Source organism: Aythya marila (genome assembly GCF_965140915.1).
Source record: "Aythya marila genome assembly, chromosome: 5".
Classification (NCBI taxonomy): domain Eukaryota; kingdom Metazoa; phylum Chordata; class Aves; order Anseriformes; family Anatidae; genus Aythya; species Aythya marila.
Genome location: NC_139046.1, coordinates 48,258,108 through 48,284,899, shown reverse-complemented (window position 1 = coordinate 48,284,899; position 26,792 = coordinate 48,258,108). Strand labels below are relative to the sequence as shown.

Below are 26,792 nucleotides of genomic sequence, written 5' to 3'. Positions count from 1 at the left end.
CCTACTAGCGTGACGCCGTATTTCCTGAAACAGCCAACCACCTCATCTGGCTTGAGGTGCATGGAACAGCTTCACATCACAACCCCAAGTAAAGGGGAGTCCCCAGGACCACACAGGTCACAGCAGAAACAGAGGACAGTCAATTTGTACGCTGATTAATAGCTATTTAGCATAGCCTTTTAAATAAATAGACACTTTGAAGTATTTTTCAGTTAAAAAAAAAGCAACACAAAACATTTTTGAACTTCCTAATCACTTGATCCCCCATTTAGCCGTTAGAAACACAAACCAATTTCTGCGCCTTAACACATGGCTGTTCTATAACACAAGTTCTCTTAAACCTTACTTTTGAGCCCATTATTAGAACTAGAGTTTAGCAGCACTCTCAGACATGCATTGTAGTTTGCATCTTAAGGAATTAATGTTTTATTATCACAACTAACTTGCAATTAAAAAAAAGCCTTCAGATACTGTCAGCTACTAGATAGTAATACCCAGAGCAAGTAAAACACTACCATGCAGGCGAACAAACCAACAACTCACACAGAACCTGAAATAACTGCTGGTACTGTATCAGTGCTAAGTTTCAACACACTTTGAAGAGACTCTACAAGCGTTGAAAGCTTCGACTTGCAGCCTGTTAGACCACAGCTGAATCCCTCAGTGTTGAGCATAATAAAGTAGGCAAGCCAATGTTATCCAGACACCACACACTAAATATTTGATACCGGTTTCTTACTTGACCACCATGTCAAGCGCATCTTTATAAACCCTCCCTGAAAGAGCTAAAGGATGCGACCAACTTGGGACAATCTTAAAAAAAATTAATTATCTTTTATTACAATAATACGTCAGACAAATGTGAGCAACTCCAGAGGTTTCTTTACTGAACTAAACAAGCCACTGGAAAACCACAGTCCTACAGGTAACCATACGAAATATTTTTCTTACATGTGGCTTCCCCAGCCCAACTGAAACAGCAGATCCCCACTAGAGAAGAGCCTTCCAGCCAGCACCCCTCTGGGCTACCAATGCTCGACAGAACTGCTTCTTTCTCAGCTGGCTGTGGAGTGTCCCCCAAAAGGGCTCCAGCACTAACCCCAGTCCCACATAACAGCTTGCTTGTTTGTCTCTTCCAGGACCAAGGCAGGCAGACAACTAGACAATAACATCCAGCAGACTCCCTAAAGCAAGGAGGCTCTTCACCCCTTACCAGTTGTCCCACTGTTAACAATAACAGCAAAAAGAGAGAATTTACACTCACCTTTTCTTCTTGACAACTTCCCAGGCAGCTGTGAAGAACCTCATACTTTGTGTCTTCCCTGTCTGCTCTTTTCACAACTTCTTTAGAGCCTGTTCAGTGCAGCTAGCCACCACATCATTGCTGCAGGGTGCCAGCGCCACTCTTTCAGCACAGCTGGGAGATAACGGGGCTCCTCATTAAGCCTTTAGAAGCTGCAGCTGTAGATCTCAGGGCTTAACTGCCCCCAGCATGGGGGCTGTATTGCTGCTGCTGACTCACAAAGTGGGCTGTTAACCAAAGGTATATATAAAGGCTGTGCTGCGCAAGGCTCATGTTTACTTAGATGCTTCATAAAACAGCTTCCTAGAGAACACGTAGTGTGTTTTAACTGAGAAAAAATTGGTGCTTCAGAGATTTACTGGAAATAGGAGCTCTGAGATCTACAAACAAATAGAAAATGGCTACATATCACCTGCAGGTAAGCCTTTCTTTTCCAAATCTTTATGCTGGAGCATCAAGCTAATGCACCAGGGCAGCAAGGTTTGGGGCAGGAATGGTTCTGTGTCAGAGTTTGCCATGGTTTTGATGCCCCTGGATTCTGAGAGCTACCAGAACTAGAGCACTGCAGTCCCAGAAAGTCCTAACTCTAGACTCATACATTTTCACTGCCAAGTAGGAACCACCAAAGAGCAGAGCTGAAACTTACCTGCTTGACTGGCCCCTGAACTGGAAAAGCAGATCACTAGGACCAGGTGTCAGTATGATAGTGCTGATTTCCTGGCAACCTTTACACAAAGCTTTCCAACAAAGTCAAGTAGTAGGCCTAGGTGAGCAGATTGCAAGGGAGACACAACAGCCAGAGCCACTCTTACAGCACCCGTTAATCATCCTATCCTGCTTGAGAACTAGGAAATGTAAATTATTGAGCTATGGAAATGCTGAAACCTTGTAAGCAAGTGTGAATGCAAAAGAGCCTTTTATTACAGCTGCTTGAGCAGCACAGTAAGTAGGAACTATACACCACCTTCCAAAATAGAAGTGTTCATTGTATACCCTGAATTCTTGTGAGCAAAGACTACATCATTGACAACACGGTTAGAGCTCACTGAATAATCAGCTCCAAATTAAAAAAAGTGAGCTGTTGCCCACACTGAAAATCCCCTTGAGCTACAAAGGAATGGTAGTACTACTGAATCAGTAGCTGAATATATCAAGATGTACTGCAATGCTAAAATGTAGTCACATACCACAGGCTAATGCATTTCTATCGTTTGCCCACTCTTTTTTTTTAATAAAGACACCAACAACTATGAAGCAATGAAGTTTACAGACTGATCTCTCCTGTCTGAATGAAAACTTTGTAGTTGCTAAGGCACCCTCATAAGATCCCAGTGTGTTGCACAGTGCCTCACTCAAGCTCTGCAATCACACTTCATAAAAAATCTCCACAGACTGTCTCCTGGCAGTATCACTGCACTTCCCTTAATACAAACATTTTTAAAGTGCCTCTAAGGCTTTTCTTTTTCCCTAGCTCTCACCCCCCTGTCCCATTCCCCACCCCCCCAAAAAAAAAGGAAGCCTTTTGATTTGAAAGGAGAATAGTACTTCTTGAGTACAGACCAGTCACTTGTTAATTCAAGTTCACTGATTGTCTTTAAGTCATTTCTTCCACTTCTGCTTTATATCTTTAGTCTTCTTAAATTTCTTCTGTTGCTTGGGTCCTCTTGCTGCTTCTAGTTTTCTTTTCTTCTCACTGGGAAACAGGAACAAAATATTTGTTTAAAATACACTGGGAAGCCCATCCAGCTGCAAAAATCTTGTTGTAAAAAGCAGAAAGGATCTATGTAGAAATGGTTGCTTCAAGGCCTCCCAGAGAAAGTGACTGAGAGAAAATATTTCCAATTTCTTGGGTCATTTAGAATGCTACAGAAAGCATGAATAAGAGTATGGCCTAGCTTCCCACTGTCTTGAGATTCTTTAACCCAATTTGAATCCCATGAGATCTTGATTTTTAGCTGCATTTTGTTGTTGCTTTTCAAGACTAAGTCTCCTAAAGGCAATTCATTTAAGGCATCTGGAAGTTGGAGTAACTAGAAAAAATATTATCACTGACAGTTGTAAATTTAAGTATACAATTTTTTTCCTGCATTAGATTCTGAGTACAGCAAACATGACAGGGCTCCAATCTTTATAAGCATTGATGAGATTCTCTCATTTCTGTAAGGCTTTTAGAAACTCTCAGCTTCCAGCATTCATGAAAAGAACATGAATACACACAAGGTAGAAAAGAGATGCAAAAAACATCACATAATTACTTCAACCTTCAGACACCAAGGGAAGGGGCAACAAGCAAGCAGGCCAAGTCCCAATTATAAATTCCCAAGGAAAAGGTGAGGAAACACTCCATGCTGGGCCAGGTAAAAGAAATAAGATGGATGAAAAGGAAGGAACTGCAGAAAGGCACACTCAGCATTTTACAGACTTAAACTCAAATTTGAAAGAACTCTCTGTAACTGAATTCCTATTTTCTCCAATGGGATTATCAAAGGCTTCCACCCGGTGCTAGCCCCCAAGGCAACAGGACAGTAATGTGAAATGAGTTTGTTCTTTAGAAGTGTCCCCAGGGAGAAATAGCACCAATTTGTGTGGCCAAGATCAAGACTTAACCACGTCAATAGAAAGAGTTGCTATAAGCAATTGAGTTATATGCAGACAAGACTATAATCTAGAGCAACAAACACACAAGCCACAGAAGCACTCTCCATTAGAGGAATGCTCATACCCTGATTTCTCTGGAAAACTGGGAAAATATTAAGGACATTACATTCATTGTTATCTGAATTAGCTCTTCAGCTTCACCCTTTTGGGAAAAAAAATGCAGTAAAGCTAGCAGGACAAGAGAGACTGTAGAGTATTTCAACTTCCCTAACCTTTTCACACTGACGATGGAAGCGTTCTGTCCTGCTTTACTCAGCACCTCATTCCATTCTTCATCATCCCCCCGGATAATATATCTAAGTGAAAAGGGTAAAGGAAAATTCAAGTAAAATTGCCAGCTCAAAGCAGGAAAAAAAGTGATTATATTGTCAGATACACAGTATACTTCAAACAAAGCTACTGCATTAGCACCCAACAAAACCAGTATGTAGAAATGCATACAAAACTAGACTGGCAAAGAGATACGACAGCTCGTCACAACTTTGTCAGCAGACTCAATCTGAACTAGGTCGATAGCAACCAACAATTGTCTTCATCCAAAGCTGGTCAATAGCAGATGAAGCTCTCTCAGGATCTGCTATTGTAAACATCACGAAACTGTTCTATGAAAGCTTCTCATCAGAAAAGCAGAATGCTTAACAGAGTATATCTTTTATGAATGTAAAAAATAAGGCCACAAAGGTGTTAGTTTCCATAGCAGTGGCGTATACTTCTCTGCCCACTAGATTTCCTAAAACACACACTTTCAAACATTACAGCTCTAAGACTGACAAACACAATCAGAACTATATTCACTATATAGATTTTGTTTCTAAAAGGTTGATTGCTTTTTCTTTTTTTCCTCCCCCACAAAGGAGATGGATGTCTGTGGTAGTAAAGGAAGAGGCTGCAAAAAGCAACGGCTTATAACAGAAAGGTAAATTAGCAGCTGCTCTTAGCCAGCAGTAAGCTTGAATGGTAGTTTTTCTGCATCCATCCAGGAAAAACTGAAGACCTGCAGGTTTCTTTTGGAAAGAAACTAAAACAGCAACTGCTATTCAGCTAAACTCATGTGTTGTGGTTCTTGTCATTATGTTCAAGTACCCTCAAAATAACACAAATTTAACTAGGCAAAGCAGTCACATAGCAAGGCTAAGTGGTTGCTCTGTATCTCAAGTTCTTAGAGATTCAGATTAGATTAATCTTTGGTTATACAAGGTGAAACAACACTGGACATCAAACAGCTCTGTCTGTTCTATTAGCTTTCTATAACCTGTATTAAAAAGTGTTCAAAATAGATTTTTGTCCCTCTTTCCTTATAAAGAAGAACATGAATCTGTTTCTGGATAAAATAAAAAAAGGAGCATAGTCCAAAATCACAAACAGGTATATCATACTATCAAATCTAGTAATTAGAATTTTAATTCTTTATAAGTTCTGGAGTTCTGGTTATCTTGTTTTCCTAGTGTGATTGACTTACAAGTAACTTCAAATCACATCCATTTTTGTCTGACCCTCAAATGAGATGACCAAAGATTCCTTTTCTCAGATCTAACAAACTAGAGAGAAAAGGGAGAGGATCACAGTGGCATGTGCAACTCCCATTGGCCCAGAAAGAGAGACATCTGCTGACATTTCAAGGAAGTTGCTGGTTTGGCAATTCTGTATTCTACAAACTGTCCAGCTCTACAACAGCTAAAAGCATCTTCACGCTGCAGTTAGTAAAGGAAGCTCTCTCTTGTTCTTTTATGTTGGTTTTGGGGTATTTTATGTGTGGGGTTTCTTTTTCTTATTAAAGAAGAGAATACTAACATTAGCCAGGTACTAATTTTTACTTGAGTTTAAGACAGCTGAATACAGAAAAGCTGGACAGCAGACAACAGGACCTGTGTATCCTGGTTTGAGGAAACTAATGACCATTCCTAGAAGCACAATAACTGTCAAATTATAAACAATCCAAAGCCAGGCAGTTTTTTCATTACTCCAAATTACAGAACTATAGAAGTTACATGTGCAACATACATACCATACACAGTCAGGATCAAGACTGCCCTATAGATACATAGTAAGAGTTCTTGCCACAATAAGAGTAATTTAAATAAAAGACAAAGGAGAACACAAGTAAAATAAAGTGCTCAAGACCATGTCCAAGGTACTGAGAATTGAACTGGCATTTCCACATCTGCTGTGTGCAGTGCTGCAATGATGAACCAGCCCCAACTTTAATAATTCAGTTCTATGGTTCCAAAGACAGATCTCACTGATGATTGGGTGTGGTCTTTTGCTTTTTGTTCAAAAAGGGGCATCAGTAACCTCATGCTTGGCAAAAAGTAAAATTCATGACTATGACACACTTTTCAGGAAAATAGTTCATGTATTGAGTTAAGCGGGTGAATGACACTGAACAGATAAGTTCTGTTACTGAATTTAACTCATACTGGAAAGAATGTTGCGAGTATGAAACAAAGGAACTGCTAGCAGAGCTGATCAAGACAATTATTGGCTATCAGGCACATAATATCTAACACTTCCATTAGAGTAGCAGCATATGCTTATCCCACGTGGCTACCATTGAAGAAACACTGCTATTTCTCACTTATCGATGGTGTGAGATCATCATTTTGTGACTACAGCCTTCTGCACATGACTCAGCAAGATGTACTAGTGCTGGTGACCCAGCATTCAAATAGATACCAGAGGAAAAGTGGATTTGACACTCATACAGATGAGTTCTTACTGTGTAAGGTCCATTTCTTTTAGCTTCACCACTTCTTGCTTGTGTTTTTCTTGGAATTCCTTTGCGGCTTCTTCCTACAAAAAGGATAGCAGAACAGATGCATTAAGTTCTGACTGCAACAGTAATCATATAATACAAGCAAAACTTGTTTCCCCACTAAAGAGAAAAAACAAATACTAGATGATCCTACAAAGCTTTTTTCTGTAACTGCATTTTTATGTAATCGATATATATATAGTTGTAATGCATAACTCCAAAATCTTTGTGGGTTCTGTGAAAATCCATATGGCAGATTAACAAAGCATGACTAAGAATGTAACGGCAAAAGCTGGTTTTATAACTACCACATAGTGACAGAGGTGACACACAACTCTAATCCAAGAAAATTTAGATTACAAGGCTTCTATGCTCAAAGGAGTTCCATGAAGAGTGCTTATATATGTATTAAGAAGAAAGTTCATAATTACCAAATCATCATTTAAAGATTTAATTGTTGGTTCCATTACAATATCCTTTGTTGCTACCATCTGTTCCTCCACAGCCTTTTCCTGGACAGTGTTGAACAACTGAAAATGAAATAAACCAACACATGTAAGACTCAGTGTTTCTTCTACAATTGTGCTTAAAAATAAGTAATGAATGCTGGTTGTCCCCATGAAACTCTTGTAACCCTGCGAATATTTTCACAGTTTACTTCTGATGCATACATTCCATCATACTAAAATAAAAAGCTCAAAGCTTCTTCCTGAAGGCAGAATTACACATAGCATTCATTAAAGGTATAAAAATAAAAACAGCACACAATGTCACTTGCATAAATGGAGAGAACTCACAGTTAGCAACATTCTATATCAATACGCTGATTTGATGAACATTTGTAGTTAAGTGTTATGCAGAGCATAGCATCTCTCCAATGAACATCTTATGCCACACCACAGAACCTTCGCTAACATATTCTGTTCCTTGAGAACTAGAGGCAATAGGCTGCACAAGTGATTGCAAGCAGCTAGCAACTTTTATGTCTGTCTTTTTCCTTAGTAACTCATCACGCTACTCGCTTTACTGCAGATACCATGGGAAAAAATAGACCCAAAACTTCCCAGTAATTTCACTAGACTTAGGTCCACCTCTAAATGACAGTAGAGAAAGTTTTTTTGTTTGGTTGATATAAAAAAAAACAACAAGCAAACAAAGGCAGAGATGCTGTCAATGCAGTGAACCATCATAAACAAATGTCTCAAGTTCAGCTGGCATCACTAGCTGTATGTTCAGCATTTTGGTTTGGATCATTTCAACACTTAAAAACGTAACATTAGCACTCTTATTTGGGAAAACACAATATAAATCAAAGCCATAAATACCTGCTTTTTCCACTAGGATTTTCCCCTCTTACAAACAAAGTTTACAGTCAATTTTTGTGGACATGTTAAAGATACATAATTCCAATTCAGCTTTCTACTAGCATCAGGCTCAGTACTGGAATTATACTTTGGTCTGATACACCCAAGGCAAAGCTCATCATGATGCAATTACCTGGACTACTTTGCGGATGATTCTGTTGAAGAGGCCCATCAACTGACTGCTGGGCAGTTCTACCTCCTTTTCCAGTTGGTCCAGAGATTTATGCTGTAGGCCAATCCCTAAAAGAAGGGCCTGAGGAAATGACATTTCAGTTAGAGAGGCTTTTAGAGCAAACACTTACATACATAGTATCTTCTATGTCCCTGACATTTTACCAAGTCCTTGCTCTACTCAGCTAATACAAGGCTCCTCTGGTACAAGCTCAAGCTTTACTCAGATGCACTGAACACCCCTATGTCAGCTGGCAGCATTCCATACTTAGTGCAAATGAATACCTCTCTCCTGAGGTACAGCTCAAGAACCAAAAGATGTTGAGGTGCTTTTAAGCCGTAGTTCACACAATATTATAAACACATGAAGTACTTCACTGAACATGCAACAGTATGATCTCTGCAGATTTTATTCAAGGCAAGCACTAAAGTTAGAACACAAGCAGGAGAAATCATAAAGAGGACCACAAAAGTATAAATCAACTGAAGCAAAGGCTTCTTTTTAAAAATGACATGAAATGGGAATCTAATCCAAAATTAGGAGACAGCAGAAAAGTACAAAGAGATGAAGCATGGCTTGCTCTCACAGTGATACATACCGACTGTGCAGCTGAGAGAGAGATATCACCCAGCTGGTTGAGAAAAAACATCCTGGCAATGGTAGGTACCATATCCATGATGAGATGATAGTCCACCATGTTGCGAGAATACATCTCTAATCTCTTCAAGTCATATGGGATGAAAACAGATTCTAATTCAGCACGGCTGATGGCTGAATGATAAAGAGACATCACTGTCAAGACTGTTCTTCACAGCTCTCTAGGATCTCATTATTTAACTAACTCCTTTTTCACATCATTGACTGAAGGCCAACTGCTATCCCTGAAGTTCACTTTCCAACACACTTCAGAATTCAACTCACTAGGTATAACACTGCTACTAGGACTGGCTTGGTTATTCCAAGTCTTTTCAGACAGAAATATAACCATATGAAGAACATTGCAACTGTCAAAACAGACCAGCTTATCAACTCAAACATGCCAGAGAAACTAAAAACAGTGAAAACTGGGAATCAGTTTGCTCAGACTTTCAATGGATTACACTGGTTTTGCTGATAAAAACTTTCTTTGTAGCAGCAACCAAACCTCTTTCACCAAGACAGATACTAAAACCCACAAAACGCAGATTACCAAGTTCTCTCAAGAGGACTACCCTCTGTTAGGCTTACTGAGAAGACATCAGTTTGCTTTTAAAGAGGACTTCTAAGCCACGAGGGACTGTTGTATTTGCCTTATCTGGCCCTTTTTGTTACTACCTGTGTGTTCACCCTAGCAAGTGTTGCACTAAGACCAAAGAACACACAGTTAACTAAAGCCTTTCTCTTAGAAAGACATATAATTCGAATTTCCAAATTTCTGATGACAACATTCTCCCTAAGATCCTAAATTAGCTTCTTTGCCTATTGACCTTTGATTCTCAAAGCTTCTCTTCTAACTCCATACTGGATTTAGTAGACTTCTTTATTCATTCACTGGATTTTGTTTTGTCGTGCCTTTAGCTGCCAGAGTTAGGAGCCCTCTAATTTTGGAGTACTTAAATCTCTGACTGAAATAAAAAAAGCACAGAAAAAAAAAATCACCACCACCCCAAACCACTACCTGTTTTTAATTGGCAGAAAATGTCCTGTTAGTTTTTACTCAAAAATACAAGCTTTTTTTTTTTTTTTTGATGGAAACAAAACACCAAGAACAATTCGTGGCACCTCACAAGAAGCATCATACCATGCATGTGCTTGAGAACTCTGATAAACCTACACAAAGACTTTAAATTGCATTCTAAATGAATATATGAGCCAGGGTACTCACGGGGTTGTGACTGCTGTTTGATATTTTTGTTCTGTAGAATATTCAATGCCAACGAAGGAGAGAACGTGCTGAACTGGTAGGAAAGCAGAGAAAGGAAGCGCCTCCTAAAATCTACAGGACAAGATGAAGAAACAAATGACTCCTGTGGACCTCTAGAATAAATATTCCAGAATATTTTTCTAGCATTAGCTCAGTTACCTTTCCAGAAAGCTGTAAGCCAAGGCTCCTGTTCAGACTCCTCTTCATTCAGCATCTTCAGCATGATGCATGAATGCTCACCAGTCAGGTCATTCTAATAATGAAGATACATTTCCCATCATCTCCATGAACTGTGTATACTCTATGCTAAACTGAAGAAGGCAAGGGTCTTCTAAACCAACAACTCATATATCAACTGCTACTGATCACCACCACCAAATATAAGCTGATGAACTTCTATAATTTGGTAAATCCCAGTGCTGAGAGATTTTGGCTTCTTGAGATAACCACCACTCACCAGTGTTGCAAATCGCAGTTATAGCTCAAGAGCCAAAAAAACAAAAGGAAAGTGGGATGACAAGGGACAAATTATTCTCTCCAACAGTACTGTAACAGCTAGTGCTTTTTTTGGTAAACACCTAGGGAAAGCAACAGCATTCAGTTCAAGGGCCAATTGCATATTTTACCAATAACAACACTGAACAGATGCACCTTTGTTATAATTTTTTAAGTGCAAACTACTCAGAGGACCACATTCAAAACCCTAAAATTTGAAACACCAAAGAACAAAAATTAACACAAAACAAACCCCAAATGTAGTCTCAGAAATTTTTTTACCCAAATCACATCTCACAGAAGTTAATGAAAAGATGCCCAGTGATTTCAATAGGGCTGGATTTCATTCAGAAACAGTATGCTACTTACTGGTGTTTGCCTTAGATAAACTGGCACAAATCCAGCACGTTTCCAAAACCTAGGGAAAAGGATAAGAGAAAGTACACTGAGAATTATGGAGCTGTTGATTTTGTAGTAATACTTGTGGTTACATAAAATCTATCTACTGCACAATAACAACTGTTGAAAGGTAGGCACTACCCCAGCAGCTAATAAAATTTACCACTGACAGGAAGTTCCGAGAGCAATCAAACTGACTGAGATTCTAAATTTGAGGAGTGAAACAATGATGACTGTGAAAACAGAAAATGAATGAGCTTTCAAAGACTAACAGATAAGACACAAGAACTCTTGAATTCAGCATGTTTCCAGGACCTCCTTTAAAAAAATGCAAACTGATTTTGATCACAAATACTAGACTCCTAAAGTATACCCCGGGGAAGGTCTGAAGGATTTACAGTTTACTTCAGACTACAATGAATGCTGACTTTCCCTGGCAAATTCCAGGTTTCACACAATCACTGGTGGACCAGAGAGAATCGCAATCTGACCTGCAAAATCCTACTAACATCCCTCTCCATCCTCCTTTTCCTTCTTGCATCTTCATTGTGAACTGATACTACAATTCATTTTGCCCAGGAAAAGGAGGACTAGTAATAAAAAGAACTGGTGAGACAAAATATATGGCATCCTAGACAAAAGAAAGAAGCCAAGCCCCACAGCAACTGTCACTGGCAACCCACCTCCGCAGGCCACAGGATGACTACCCATCAGCTGTGCAGGATGAGGCAGATTTTAGCAGGAAGCCCTATACATGCATCCCAGCCTCTCCTTACCCCACTATTCTTCCTTATCTATCCCACCAAATCTAACAGACAAATAATTTTAAAAACATAGTAGTCAAACACTTTATTCTCATCCTCTGCCCTGAGAGACATTGTTCAGTAAAGAAATCTGAACCATTTGCTTCACAATTTGCAGAGATTAAGACTTTTTCCACAATTCACCATCACATTTTGGCATGAATTTTGCTGCATGCTTGCCATGGAACAAAACAGCCTACAGTCTGTGTCTGAAATGCCAAATTGCACACAGCTGTCTAACAGCTCTGATTGGGTCAGTCACAAACTGGCTTCCTTGGGTCTTCTGTTGGACTCAATCTCATCTTTTGTAAGATGGTCCCCTGCAAACAAGGATAAGCCAGCAAGGGAGCAAAGTTTCAGGTGATAAATGACTGCTTTGCTGTTAGGCTAGTAACAGAAACAATTCTGCATTATTTTGAAACTTTCTCCCACACTTACCACACTGAGAAAGTCTGAAAAACCTAGATATTTTACAGATTCTCATAATATTTAAAAACAGTTAACATTTATTATAAAATTTTAAGTTCTAATACAGAACTATAATTTGAAATGTCGAGAAAAATTAAAAATTTTAATAAATGATTTTTTTGCTGCAGTAATTCACTTCCTCCTTGGTGAGAAAAAAAAAAAAAAAAAAGAGAGAAGTAGATGCAGTTGCTACTGGCAAGTGTTTACAGAAGGCAGGAAACAAACAACTAACTTTGAAGTTAGCAGCAGCTCAAGTTTCTACAGGTCACAAGAAGGAGTATTTAACTTCCTACTTACTAGAGATGTTCTTCTCTAGCCTAGGAAAACTGATCAATTAAAGCTAATTAACTCTTCAGAAGGGTCACAGAGAAAATCAAGAAGGGAATGGGTTTTCCCTCAGGAGCAGTTTGAGGAAAATTTACTCTGAAGAATGCATTAAGTGCTTAGGTTCAGCCCTACTGCACAAAACAAGACCTTGCAGGAGAAGAGGGCTTGGAGCTGCCCAGATTTGGAAACCAAGTGAAACATGCAGAGAGGAGGAAGATATGGATATGTAAAATACCCACATCTATATCTACATATCATTTACAAATTACAGATACTCTATTATTTATATAGTTATATTTTTGCACTGGGTTTAAACAGAACAAGGTCTTACTTGAGTAATCTTGGTGTTAGGCCATATGATACCCCTAGATAGTCTAGACTCTCAGCTTGTCTCTCACTTAGTTTGAGAAGTAAAGGCGGCAAGTCTTTCCGGGGCGTCACAACCTCTTCCAATAAACTAACAGTCTGAAAGAGAAAGTGGAAGTGGGTTAGTAGCATTCCTCATGGCAATTTGCAAATTAAATCTCATATTTTGTACAGAGAATAAATACAAATATTTCATCCTTACACAGAGAAATCAATATTGAGATTTAGTGAGAAGCAGACAGCTTTAGTACAACAGAAAATACAAGAAATGTACTGAGTTCCATACCTCACTGCTTACAGTTGCAATTTCTTTTGGCTTCTGAATTGTTTTTTCTTCCAAACAAGGGAATTGGCCTTCATAGTACATCTGCAGTAAATTCAAAGCTCTGCTGCCATAGCCCATCTGTGAATTATGAACAATGCTACATAAGCAAAGAGATAAATCTATTTTTTAAAGCAGGACAACCTTTTCCCCTTAAAATTCCATTAACAATCACCCGTTTAGAAATTACTCAGCCACTGCAAAAATGCATTTTGTTTACTACACAGGAACTCCATGGGGAAGAAAACTATAGACCCTGATGGGTGACCAAAAGCACAATAAGAGCTCAGTCGGTAGCTCAAGACAGTATAATAATTCTCATTGATTATCTCTGGCACTCTGAAAATACCAAACACCAGTGTGAACATCTGGTAATCTCATAGAAAGTGTCACTGGATCTTGATTGTACACGGGGCCAAGTAGAACTTAGCTCTGCCTGTACAGCCATTCTCTCGTGGTACCACTGCTGACTACTTACAATAGGTTTCAAAATATTTACCCCCTGATAATCTGGATGAACTGCAATACGAACAACACGCCCACCAGAGAGGCCGCCAAAGTCCGGGTCTTGGAACTGCATAAGAGACAAGAGTCAATTTAAAGTACACGGAAGGGTGCCCTGGAAATAAGCAGTAGTGCTGAAAGACGTCTTGGGTGTGGGTGTGAGTACACAGCCACATTATTCACCTGTTCTGAAATGGTCCAGGGAATAAGATCACCAGACGCCTTCTTTCCCCTAGAAAGGCTGTTCATGATAGACTGGCGAGAAATCTCCCCTTCCATGCACACCTGACAGAAAAGGCAGAAGACTGTGAATGGAGACAAAGTGCTTTATCCCAGAGTCACTCCAATACAGCGTAAACAAAATTTATCCTCAGTTGCTGAGACCACTATGCAGTATTGACATGTCACCTGACCCCTACTCTGCAACATGATAAACAAACGTGTATGAGCCAAACAACAGGCTCTACCCCTACAAGCAGTCTCAAAAGGCACACCAGTGAGCCAGCCAGGTATATCTGGCACAGCAGGCACTACAGCACGGTGCAACAGAGGCCTGAAGAGACTAAAGCATACAATGTGCTGTAAGTGTTTTCTGCAGTCTGTCAGCAGCAAACATAAAGAGAAATACTGGGAGGGATAATGTTTTAAGAGTCAAATACAGCTTTTTTTTTTTTTTTTCCTTTAAGAAATAGTTGACTTAACTAGTTGCACTGAACACAGATAATTAAGAATCTATGTTCTTAAGGAAGGAAGCATATAGTCAGATATCTAACAGTCAAGGACTGAAATATTTCTACATCTCTGAACATCTGTATCTGAGGAATTTGTATTTTTGCAGTTCTGTTGCAAATAAAAGGAATTCTGGAGACACAGAATAAGTAGAATGAACCAGTGAATCAACCCTCCTTAGCATGAAGTTGAAATGAGAGGAGAAAGTCATTTATTGAACCATTAATTCATCTCCTCAGAAGGCTTCTCAGCACAGACTATTTTAGAGATTGGAAGGTCTATATGAAGGGATTAGCTTCACAATATACTTATAGAGCAATTAGTTTTAACAAAAGAAAAGTGGAAAAAAAAACAACAGCCTTAATGCACTGCTGTGGCACATAAAAACACAGCCTGAAGATATCATCTACTCCTAGACAGTACACTGATGTCTCACAGTGTATCACTGCTTCATTACTGAACAGTTCACAGTTATATGACGCTTTCTCACCTGGACAACAGCAAGTACTTCTGGTAATGAGTTCTGGGTAGGTGGAACAGGAGGCAAAAGGCAAAAAAGATGATGGGCAGGTGCGTCAGATAGCATCTGGAGGTCATTGGGAGAGTTCTGGAGGGCAAATACACATCAGAAAGCTCAAGTATTATTCCATGAGAAGAGCTTCAAAGTCCTGTATAGTGTTAGTAGCTGACTTCTACACATTCCTCCATTTTTCTCAATTTATGGCTATTAAGGGACTTAGAACTAGTACTGTACTGATGGATGAAGCTCCTCACAGGACAGCTCATGGCTGTTGTACTACCAGACAACATCTGTTTTGTTCAAGTGAAATCTCTTGCTCTTCTATGTGTAGAACTGACACTGACATTTCTACTTTCACATAGCTACTTACCTCTACTACCAGATCTAAAATATTTTTTGAAGTGTCAGACTTTTAGTACTCATTACTTCACCATTTAATGCCTTCACCAGCCAAATTTAATAGTCACCCATGGTCTTGAAACTGAGATGAATTATTACTTTTATCAAAAGTACAATGATACTACTCTTTTGGTTAATTTGAGGCTACTGAAATATTGTGAAGTGAACAGTAGAGGGTTCATCACTGATGAACCCCAACAAACTTGCAGGATCATCTAGAACTTAGTCTCCAGGATTTCCCAAGACTAAAATATTCTAGATATCTGTAAATCCAGTGTACTCAGCTAAGGCTAAGGCAGAAATCTTCTCAGGAGAATACAGATCTGTATGTAACAAAATACAACTGAAGCTGTCCAGAAAATCTCAATTAGGCCAATGAAATTAGACTGCCCTCAACAAGCAGTGCTCCCTCCACAAAATTCCAAGCTGGACTTTTGATAGAAGTAGCATGAGCTTTACCTTGTAGTGTGAAGCCACATAGAGGGCCATCAGTCTCTGTAGAAAAACTTCTGATGCTTTGTGGTAACAAAAAAGTGTGTCTCTATTTACATAATATCTAAACACAGGGTTAAGGAAACAACTTTCCTGAGGGGAAAAAAAAAAAAAAAAAAAAGAAAAAGAGCTCTTTGTTGGTTTAGGGGTGTTATTTTCCATGCAGCCTTAGGCTATATGCTGGCTAAAGTTCTTATAGCCTACAGCTCTATCTACAAGTAAGAATGACTGCATAGTGCTCCTATCTTTCACACTCCTCATCCGTAAACCAAGATTTCCTTGCATTCAATACATTCTTAGGATTGTCTCTGCAATAAAATGCATTGGTAATGTCCTGGTAACACAAGCCACCAGTCTTACAAGGCAGTGGTAACAGTTCAGCTCCAGAAGTGTGGTCTCTCGCCAAAAGATCGTGCACTGAGGTAATCATGTCATAGCCTGAGAAGCCACTACTAATCAGTTTGGAAAAGCATCCTTCACCTGAAAGCAATGTATTTTATCAGAATACACTATTTGAGTAAGGATACAGGTCACAAGTCTCAGGCAGCGGGCAGCCAGAGATAATTCTGGTGATGTTGAGACAGTCCAAACATAGCAGATCATTCAGCCACTTTTCAACAGGGTCACCAGGGGCGTATCTGATTGACTCATGGAGGGAGACTTCGTGCAATGTACGAGCTGCAAACAGATTTCAGAGAAGAACCTCTAGTACGGGAAGTTACAGCTAGCAAAGAATCCAATAGGATCACTGTCCTATGTACAGTTCCCGAGGGATTAGAAACACACCAAATCTGAACAGAAGAGAAGACACTTGAGAAGAAACTGCTCTAACTGGAGCCTTCACAGCCTGTTTCTTCATATAACATCGGGAAGAAGGTACAGCAATCATTACTTGCATAGCTGTTATCCTCTAAATGACTTTACATCTGAAAATCATGAGGAAAAAACTTAAAGAGTTCCTTCATTTTCCCAAACCACTACCTTCCTACAGCTGCAAAGTACATGGACACACGGGACACACATAGGGCTTGTCAGGCAGCAGCACCACGGATCAGGGTTGCACGCTGCAGCCCAGAATACAATTGAGTACCTGAGGTGAGTTTAGCTGTAGCTGTAGATTTGTTCTCTGCTGTCATGGAGACTTGGGCTTGTGCACTCTGCTGCCGGAGCTGCTGAATAAGCTTCAGAGACAGTGATCGACCAGTACCCTCGTATCTGAAAAGCAGAAGACAAAAGCCTGAAGCAAATAACTAAAAAGCAATCCTGAGCCATGGGGAAGCTCCAACAGAGAACTATGCTGCTATCCAGAGCTGTGTGACATTCTGAAGCCTGTAATGGCCCCAGACATTTCTGAGAATTGTTGCCTCTTGATGTTCTTGCACATGCAGGACAGAGCAGCTTCCTCTGTCACTTTCTTACGCTCAGCATACTGGAAGTAAGGCGGCACTCTTCCCTGTCTCCTAACAGACTACAGAATGTTTATCTGCATGCTCCCTGCAGCAGAACAGAAGAGGTGTGTATGCTCAATGAACCTGCAGTGGAACCAAAAGTAAAGCACCGACCGACTCCTACTCCTGGTTATTCTGAAGAGCAGTTCCATGCGATCAGGTATCAGCATGACCTGATTATGATAGTGCGCAGTAAAAAGAGAAGCACTGTAGATACGAAACAGTCCATTAGCACTCGCACAACTGCTTTCACAGGTAGACAGCTGGTGCTCAAGCCTTACCCATTGATTGTAGAAGCCATAAAAACCAGGTAAGGGCCTAGCAGATTTTTCACCAGGGGGAGAGGAATGGCAGCAGCTTCATCAATCACAACAAGTTCAGCCTGACCCAGTTTCACAGAATCAGCAGGGTGTATGTACTGTAAGGAATGAGAGGATATCATCACTGTCAACAACAGCTCTGGGATGTAGGGAAAGGCCAAAACTGGCAGAGATGGAGCACCGAAAAGCTGTTTGTTTTCCCTGTTCATCATGAACAGATAAGAGAACCCATGGCAGAGGGTGCATGTTCTCTACCAAGGGCTAGGTAACACATATTGTTTTAAACATTTCCACAGACACTTTTTTGGATAGACCACAAAAATATAGGAAACCTAATCACTGGAAACATATGCTCTTCCTTCACTGTTTGTTTCACCTTCCTTTAGTTTCAAGAAGGAACACACGATAACCATGGAGGCTTTGTAACCTACAAGTTATTCACAGAAAGAACTAAAACATTTTGTGAAACTCACATGTCAAAAAGAGGGTCTGCCTTAAAGCAAAATTAATCAGTATAGTTACATATTACATAAAATTAACATGTTTTAAATGCAAACAACTACAGCAACCAATAATGTCAACAATTACAAACAAAAAGCAAAAAGGCAAGTGTGCAAACAAAGCTGGTTACCTGAATGGTTTGTCTGTGCTCCTTGAACACATTCACTCTGATAACAGCCTTGTTAAACTCAGGATTTAAAGACTGAACGATCTCATAGTCCAGATGTTCCTGAAAGAAAACATTGTTAAACAGTATTAACAGGCCAAGATGTAAGAAAAACATTGTTTACCATTATCATCAAAATAAGTTTGCTACATGTGTCCTGACCTTTCAAATTACACATAAAAATTCTTGTAACAAAATCTTCAGAAGCAGGAGAACTGAGGAATTATTTACTCCTGTTAAAAACTATTTTCACATATAAAGAAACTGATTTTCCTGACTTATAATAAGTATATACAAGTGTACTGTGAGCCACTTTCAGGCTCACAGTAAATATTGTAAAATGTTTTGCTCTCCTTACCTGATACTGCAGTGCATCAAAGCCTTTAAATATGAACTCAAAGAGAGTGTGAAGGTTATCAGGACTTGGAGATGTGACAAAGATGTTGGAGTAACTGCACACAAAAAAAAAAAAACAACACGAGTTTAACTCTTTTTTCTAAGAGATTTTTCATATACACAGAAAGGATAAGTATATATATGTTTAATATGCGGGGTTGATTTTACTTAATTACCAAAACACAGCAGGTTCCCTTAGATACTTATTTCACTTTTGTATGAGTAATTAATTGATTTTTAAAGACTGAGGAGTTCTGATTACTATAAAACAGAAAAACTTGAGCATTTGTTTAAGTAGCAAATGAAAGATGTAAGAACAACAAAAGGGAAGGACGTAGGTCTGGAAATTATAAATATATTCAAATCTGGTCATCATTTTTTTAAAACTCATGGATGCAAATGAAACTTGGAGATGGGGCACATTACTCACCCAAAAGCTACTGCTCCAGCAATAGCCAGTCCCAAAGCAGCAGATTTACCACGTCCCCTGGCTGCTGTTAATGCCACAGTGCTCCTCAGAGTCTTCTCTGAAATGGCTTCAATGAATTTAAGAACTGCTTTTGCCTGATGATCAGAAAAATGTAGAAAACAAAAAGCAGCTGTTGTTAAACTGCTTTCAGAACTTTATTTACTTAGACCTACCACTAATGCCAGGCAGCCTTTCCTTAGAACAGGAAGGAGAAAAAGACAACATGGGCAAGCTGAACATTAAATCCCAGATGAATAATGAAAGAAGCAGTTATCTTGACCCAGTGAGTTCTTGAAATTAGCAAGGTAAAAACAAAGATAACAACTAATACAGCTCAATTACTACTTTCATGACACTGATCCCATAATATATTCAGTACAACAGGATGATGTACATGCCTAGGGAGATACCAGAGGAGGAGGATGAACATACCTGGGCAGTGAGAAGGCCTACTATGAAAGGGTTTTAAAGCAGTGCACAGGTCTGGGAGCCTCCACACCAACCTGCAATTTCTCAGTGAATACTCTGAAAGAAATTGCTGTAGGGCCTTGATTTGCACTAGTCAGTGATTCTCAAATGACAGCAGGAAAAGTGTCAGAGACAGGAATGAGGGCACAACACAACCTGATATAGATTATGAGGATTATAGACGAAATGTGGACTTCTCCAGATCAGCTTCCTGTCTCCATTCTAGTCCTTCCACTGTTCTCAACTTCATAAAGAAAATCACTGATACTGTCTTTGAGCTACCCTGTCCAACTAATTTCAAGGCAGCTTTCTCCCTAAAACAACCCCCATCAATGTTCATACTCTCAGATATGATTACTTGCAAAATGAGACAAACATCTGCACCTACACTGACTTGTCAAATGCACAGTTTCTTCAGTTTAAGCACCACACCAACCTGATCCAGGGTTTTACAGCCATCCACCAAAACTCCTACAGGTTGTGTATCCTGCAAGCTCTCCTTCAGCTCTTTCAACTCCAAGTCTTGTGGCCGGAGGCTATCTTCCTATAAATACAGTATTTAAAAGATTAATAAAGGACACCTTAGCACAATTATACCTTTGTGATGTCTTGTGATATCTTTTATCAGGCAGGGAGATATTTCAAAGAAAGACTTACAACAAGTTGAATATGCTCCCTAGAGACAGAAAAGTTTAAATGGACAGACAGGCATTTAATACTGACTTTAATGCATTTTCAAGAGAAATACACAAGAGGTATCCTGGCTTCCCCAAGTTTGGAAGAAAAAAGTCAAGTATTTTTCAGTAGATGGTAACTGGATAATGGTAGTGCTAGGAAGAAGAGACCTTGAACAAGTTTTCTAAAGAATTTAATTCATTTTTCAGTCTTCAGGGTATGCCAGAATGTTATGATCTTTGTTATACCTGTCATATGGGGTGCATACTGGAAAACTACTAGGGGGCAAAACTACTGTAGCAACAGATCAGTTTTCAAGCTAATGTCAGGATTTTCAAAGCCAATAAATGAACTTGGACACAAAAGAATTGCCAATTGTCACTGATTACCAAAAGCATCTGCTTACCCATCCAACAGATGAGCATTTGTGCCACTGCCAACATAGTTAGAATGTTAAGTGGTTGTTATTTGTTTTTTTACATCAGTGTTCTGTTCAGATGTTTTTAGCGTCTCTGACAGAATCAATGATGTTATTTCCTTGGACACACAAATCAGTTCAAAAGCTCAAATATTTCTGTTTAAATTGCACACCACTTTACTTTCAGCTACAATTGAAAGTCATGAAGGGATGCATTTTAACAGTGCAAGCTCTATGTCTGGCTTGTATTCAGTGAATGCCTTCTTATATCTGACATGCATAACTCAGTCCGAAACTGAAGTAAGTACCACAGTTCTGAGGTACCAGGTGTCTCCTGAACTTGTAAGGGGCTTTTTCCCCCGAGTGTTTTCTCACTCTCCAGGCCCTGAAATGTGTTTTTATTTGTCTCCTCCCAGCTGTCCATCAGCCTAAAATCTCTTTAAGCTCTTCTGAAACAGCAACCACAGCAGTTAAGCTCCACCTCACGAGGCTAAACGGCAATGCAGCAAAATAAATAAACGCAGGCAAGTACAAAAAAAGGCTGAGGGAAAAAAAAAGAGGAGGAAAGAAAAGACAGCTTCCCGTACTTCACCCATGTGAGGTATATTTTTTGCAAATCATTCTTCATCTGCTTTGCAAGACCATTATTTGATATCAATCAGGGTGAAAAGTTTCCTCTCTTTAACACTGTTCTACTCAGATCAGTTTCTCTCAAAGAAAATTAGCTGATGTAGTCTACTGACCTGTGACCGTGGTGGAACAGGCGTGATATTTGCAACATGACTGGAGATGGGCAAGATGTTCAGCTGATCATCAATCACGATGCAGTTCTTGCATGAGGCCAGAGACAGAATGAACCTGAGCAGTCAAGCAAAGGCAAATCAGTAAAAGCAGTACCAACATTGTTTCATTTTCGTAGTTAATTAACTCTCTTTTCTAACCCCAAACATGGTATTTACAGCAAGAGCTGCTTACAGCTGAGCTAAGTTCACACAACTAGCTGTGCGTCTCTTACCATAGAATCAGGATGGTCCATGCAGAACAGACATCCACCTACCAGGACGCCTCTAATGAAGACAGCTTATTTCAGACAATCTCCTAAAACAGCTAGAAAGTGACTCCCAGCATTTAAATGGGAGGCAGCTGTATAAAAGCTTAAGACTTGAATCTACAGCAATTGTGACACATGCAGACCGCCAAAGATTGTGGTCAATTACGGCTGCTTCTTCATCCTTCTAGCTTCTAACACCACATAACCACCACCTGTATGCTAAAGAACAAATTTTGCATTTCTTCAATGGCTAGGGATAGATACGGCTCAGTTAAGAAGAGCTGCCTATTCAGTACATCAAAAGGAAAGAAAACACCTTTACAAGAAAGTTCTAGACTACAGAAAAGACCCCGCGGTGAGCAGTTTTCTCTTTCAAGCTAACGTCAAAGGTATCTGACTTACTAGTCATGTGGAGCATACATTGCTACAGAGCATTCCAAGAACAGGACTCAGAATACTTTAAAAATTAGGGCCCCTTTGCACATCCCTTGTAACATCATGCCAAAATTTTGTATAACATTTCTCCAACAACAACTTATACTGAGCACACAGCCGAGATGCTTTACACTCACAATAACATACCTTTCATTAAACCGTCCTACCACGTCCTGGTGTGCCTCTGTTCTGTATCGGGAATGCACATCCTGAAACAAAACGAAAAAGTCAGTCTGGAGAAGGAAAGGTGGTAACCGTGACATGTACAAGGTTATTACTGATGGAATAATCCAACACCTTTTCCACTCCTGTGGACCACACCCTCTCTCCCCAGTTTTATTTGCTGTGAGACATCCACTTTTTCCAAATACTGGTTTAAAGTGTACCTTTCCCACCAATACTCTTCACAGTGGTCTTACGTATTCTTCCAGACTTAAAAGTCAGTTCTGCCAGATACAGAATGCTTCAAACAACCAAGGCATACTAAGACAAAAGTCCGTTGCTTTAATTCCCCTACTAGCATCGTTACTAATAGAAATTGTTCCTGCTTTAGGGGTAAGTATGCTCAGGGTGAACAGATCATATTTAGAAATATATAGGAACTGTGAAGCAGATCTTGCATAGCGTTGGGTCACAAAACAGCAAAACATGTTTGTCACTTAACTTTTTTGCATGGATCAACAGTATAAATACTTTTTCAAAGTACTATGAAACAAAAGAACATAGTTACACTTGTTGGCAGAACTGCCTGACCACAAGACTCCTTCAATGATAAACAAATGAAAGCTGGAAAAATGACAGAAAGACCACAGCCCATAAAGAAAGAAAAAAATAACCCCTTAAGTCACCAGCCGAACCTGCCTATGTAGAACAGATGTGTTACGCTGAACATACCATGGTCATTGTATAGAGCTGCTTCAGCGAGTTCATAGATCTGAGGAGAATTACCACAATTCCGCCCCCTTCTACTGTTTCAACAGTTCTAGCTAGCAGGTTTGGAGTCAAGGCTTCAAAATCCTAGGAAATACAAAAAAAAAAAAAAAACACTTCAAAGTTGCCTAGAATTCACTAGTGCAATTAGCATCTACTGAAAGGAACAGAAAATCTAAATGCATAGTTTCTCAAAGTTTGATTCAAACTTAATATTTGCATTAACCCATTTCCCATTAAAATTCTGCCAACAAGGCTATCTCATCCTTGCAAAACTCATAAAAGATACAAAAGAACATCATAATTTAAATAACAGGAGCAACAAACAGCCTTTAAACTGAAACTTTAAACCTTCCTGCAGCCTTTAAACTGAAAGTAACTGATAATGGTGTTATGTCAAAAGTTTAATTCCTTACCTGAAGTACACACATGCCAAAAGTGTTACCAAGGATCTTATGAGTTTCATTGTAATAGCAGTAGCGAATGTTTGTGGCTGCTATAAATAACTCAAAAGGATCATCATGTTTTATGTTCAAGGTTCCACTTTTAATCTTCTTCTGTAGTTGTCTCATTCTCTTCTTACGGTGGCTAGAAAACAAAATTATACAGAAATTTTCTTGGGAAAAGGTTTGTGAAGACTGCTCAAAATCCTACTTCAAAGTCTAATTGGAATTCAGAGCTCAGCCTCCAAGGATCTTGTATCATACATGCTGCATTCGTGGTATGTTCCCATGTGCCTTCAGCCCAAAGCGGTGGAAGTCACACAAGAACAACAGCTGTTTTTGCAAGAAACCACTTGGTAGTAATCATGTAGTTTGATGTAACACTTCCCTTCTGACTTTCTGCCCAGACTGTAAGGATGCATGCAAATCTAAGAATTAAAATTTTAAACCCTTTTTCAAATTAAAGTAATTCCAATGCCTAATCTGTACTGACTCCTACACAGTACCTCATGCTGATGTCAACTGTATTACTGAAGCCAAATTTCAATTCTGGAAAACTGAACTTCCTGTAACTCCTTCAAGAATAGATCTTGTTTCTCCTGACAACCGAATTGCTCAACCCCTACTGCGCAGACCAGCCGCAGAGCTTTTGCTTCACACAGAGCACTAATGGCACTTACTGCAGCACGAGACATGAGGAGCATCTTACCTGCTAAAGCCCAGCTCCTTCTTGTAACACCACAGGACAGAGGGTCTGGCCTTTACAGTCGCTTTAGACAACATGTGGTGAAGTATAACGACCTGCCAAAGCACAGAAACACAAAGAGAATGGGGTTTAGTGGCAGACTGCTACCGGGTACCTCCGGTCCAAGCTGCGCTGCGGTGACATCTGCAAGATGACTCACTGGGTAAGGCACGGCTTGAGAAAAACTGTACGGGTGGACAGAGCAAGCTCCTGCCAGGCAGGCAACGAGACGTCTTTCTACCTCATTAAAAAATAAAAATAAACCCAATTTGCCTCTAATTGCTTTTATGTAACGTTCGCAGGCTCCTCAGGCAGACGGTTAACAACCAATTCTCCGAAATCATTTCCAGCGCTTTCGCCTTTCCGCAGCCGTCGGGAGCCTCACGCTCACCGCACCCCCGGCCCGCGCTATCCCCTGGGGGGCTCACCTGGTCTTTGCCGTGGTCGCCGACCACCACGAAGAGGGCCCGCTGCCGCTCGGCCACGCCGTTCTCGATCAGCACCCGCAGGCGGTTGTCCACCTTGCGGCGCTGCATGGCGGCGGCCCCCCCCTCTCCCCCGCCGCCGCCCCTCAGGCGGCCGCCAACGGTCCCTAACGGTCGGCCAACGGCCGCTCTCCCGGCGCCAACGGCCACCGCACGCGCCGCACCACGTGGGAGCCGCGCGGCTTGGGTCGCGCGCGCGCCGCAGCGCGGCAAAGGACCCCGGGCGCCGGGGCTGCCCCCGCCGAGCGCCTGCGCGCGCGCCTCGGCCTCGAGCCGCCCTCAGCGCCTCAGGCCTGCAGCCCTCGCCCCGCTTTTGTCCGAAATAAAAACGCAACGCACGTGAAAAGGGCAAAGCCCGGGGGCACGGTGGGGTGCTTTGTGCTGCCGAAGTGTGAAATCCCAATAAGTCTGAAGCAGCTCGTAGCCCTGAAGCTGTGCTGTGCAGTAAAGCCAGAGCTGGTGCAGTTTTCCATACAATATCACAAGTTGCAAAGCGAAAATTCGTGGCTCTGAGCTGGTTCCAATCCCTGCAGGATCGCAGAAACTCTGTGTTCCTTCTCAAAATGACAGCACGACTATCCCTACCCTAACAGCTGGACGCTTAACCCTCCCCTACCAAAGCTGAACCAGGCTCTGGGCATAGACATATTTGTTCTTAGCTTTTAAGACTGCCAAAAAAATAATTAATGAAGTTTAATAATCAGATAACATGATAGAAAAATGTGTTTAATACCAGGGGATGTATTTTGGGATATTTTAAGTTTTAAAGTATAGCAAAAGTATGACAAAACTATTGAATTAAAAATAATACAGGCTGTGAAACAATTCCTGGTGAGGTGACCCCAGTTACTGAGACAAAACCACCCATGCAATGTAAGTGGAGCAAACCAAGTCCTTAAGGTATAGGTATGAAATATTTGCTTAAAAGGACATAAAACGTTTAAATAATTTATTTTTCAAGTGTTTACATAAGCCATGGACCAATTTGTCTTGGAGAGTTAAAGAACTGCAGACACATACAAGTATGTTTAAGGCCATCAGAAAATTTGAACCTAACAATTAACTAAAATGTAATTGTGAAAACTTACTTTATGGTAGATGCATTACTAAAATTTATTCTAAAATTGAATAGCTTTAAAAATATATTTTTTATTTAATACACATGTAATGGATTATTAGTAAAATTTTATCTCGATCCCCAAAAAAATCAGGTGTAATCTTGATCCATTATCAGGTATTCGAGCACATTTCATACAAAGGAGAAATAGGACACCATAGTTGGAACTGAACTAGTTACATCCATCTGATTATTTTATGAACATTAAAAGGGAGGAAAGTAACCTAACTTCTAAAGTTAAAGGGATGATAATTGCAGCAAAAGCTAACTGATAAACTTCACTCAGAACAAACTACTTACAATTGTTAAGTTAGACTTTAGTTTTGCTAACACAGTTCTCTTTAACACCACTCAAACTGGCTTCAGGATGCGAATTTTGGGAGTTTACCTTCCCTCCATTAAGGCTACATCTACAGAGCCACAAATAACTTCAACTGCATCATATTCAAAAAGCTTAAGAAAATGAATAGAATAGCACCTCTTCCCTTAAATAAACCATTTAGAAAATTAGTTTATCATCAGAAATTCCTATTTATCAGAGGCTCTGTCAAATCACAGTAGAAATTCAAGGATGTCCAGTTTCTGAAACTCTGTAGAAATACAGTAGAAACCCAAGATGCTACTTTTTAAGTTTTCATAGAAGCAAGTGATGGTAGGGATTTCTTTCACACAAGAAAGGACATAAAGTTTAAAAGTCCACTGGAGCCTTCTCATCAGCTTAGATTTCTTCTTAAATGTTAGATGATTTA

At 40.0% G+C, this 26,792-nt stretch overlaps 1 protein-coding gene across 1 annotated transcript; it reads right to left on the bottom strand.

Annotated features, from left to right (window-relative positions):
• Nucleotides 1–732: 732 nt before the first annotated feature.
• Nucleotides 733–25,067, bottom strand: NAT10 (N-acetyltransferase 10). The gene is made up of 28 exons (XM_082760425.1): nucleotides 24,870–25,067; nucleotides 24,406–24,497; nucleotides 23,670–23,841; nucleotides 23,218–23,340; nucleotides 22,471–22,532; nucleotides 21,581–21,695; nucleotides 20,181–20,288; nucleotides 19,238–19,371; nucleotides 18,770–18,863; nucleotides 18,376–18,474; nucleotides 17,706–17,842; nucleotides 17,067–17,191; nucleotides 16,504–16,654; nucleotides 15,944–16,040; nucleotides 15,056–15,172; nucleotides 14,020–14,121; nucleotides 13,832–13,906; nucleotides 13,297–13,413; nucleotides 12,976–13,109; nucleotides 11,017–11,065; nucleotides 10,312–10,405; nucleotides 10,114–10,224; nucleotides 8,848–9,020; nucleotides 8,211–8,330; nucleotides 7,145–7,243; nucleotides 6,678–6,751; nucleotides 4,174–4,257; nucleotides 733–2,996 (listed from the first exon to the last, which is right to left on the bottom strand). Exons 1-28 carry the CDS (start codon nucleotides 24,975–24,977, stop codon nucleotides 2,903–2,905), a joined length of 3,060 nt encoding a protein of 1,019 aa, XP_082616551.1. The 5' UTR covers nucleotides 24,978–25,067; the 3' UTR covers nucleotides 733–2,902.
• Nucleotides 25,068–26,792: the final 1,725 nt, after the last annotated feature.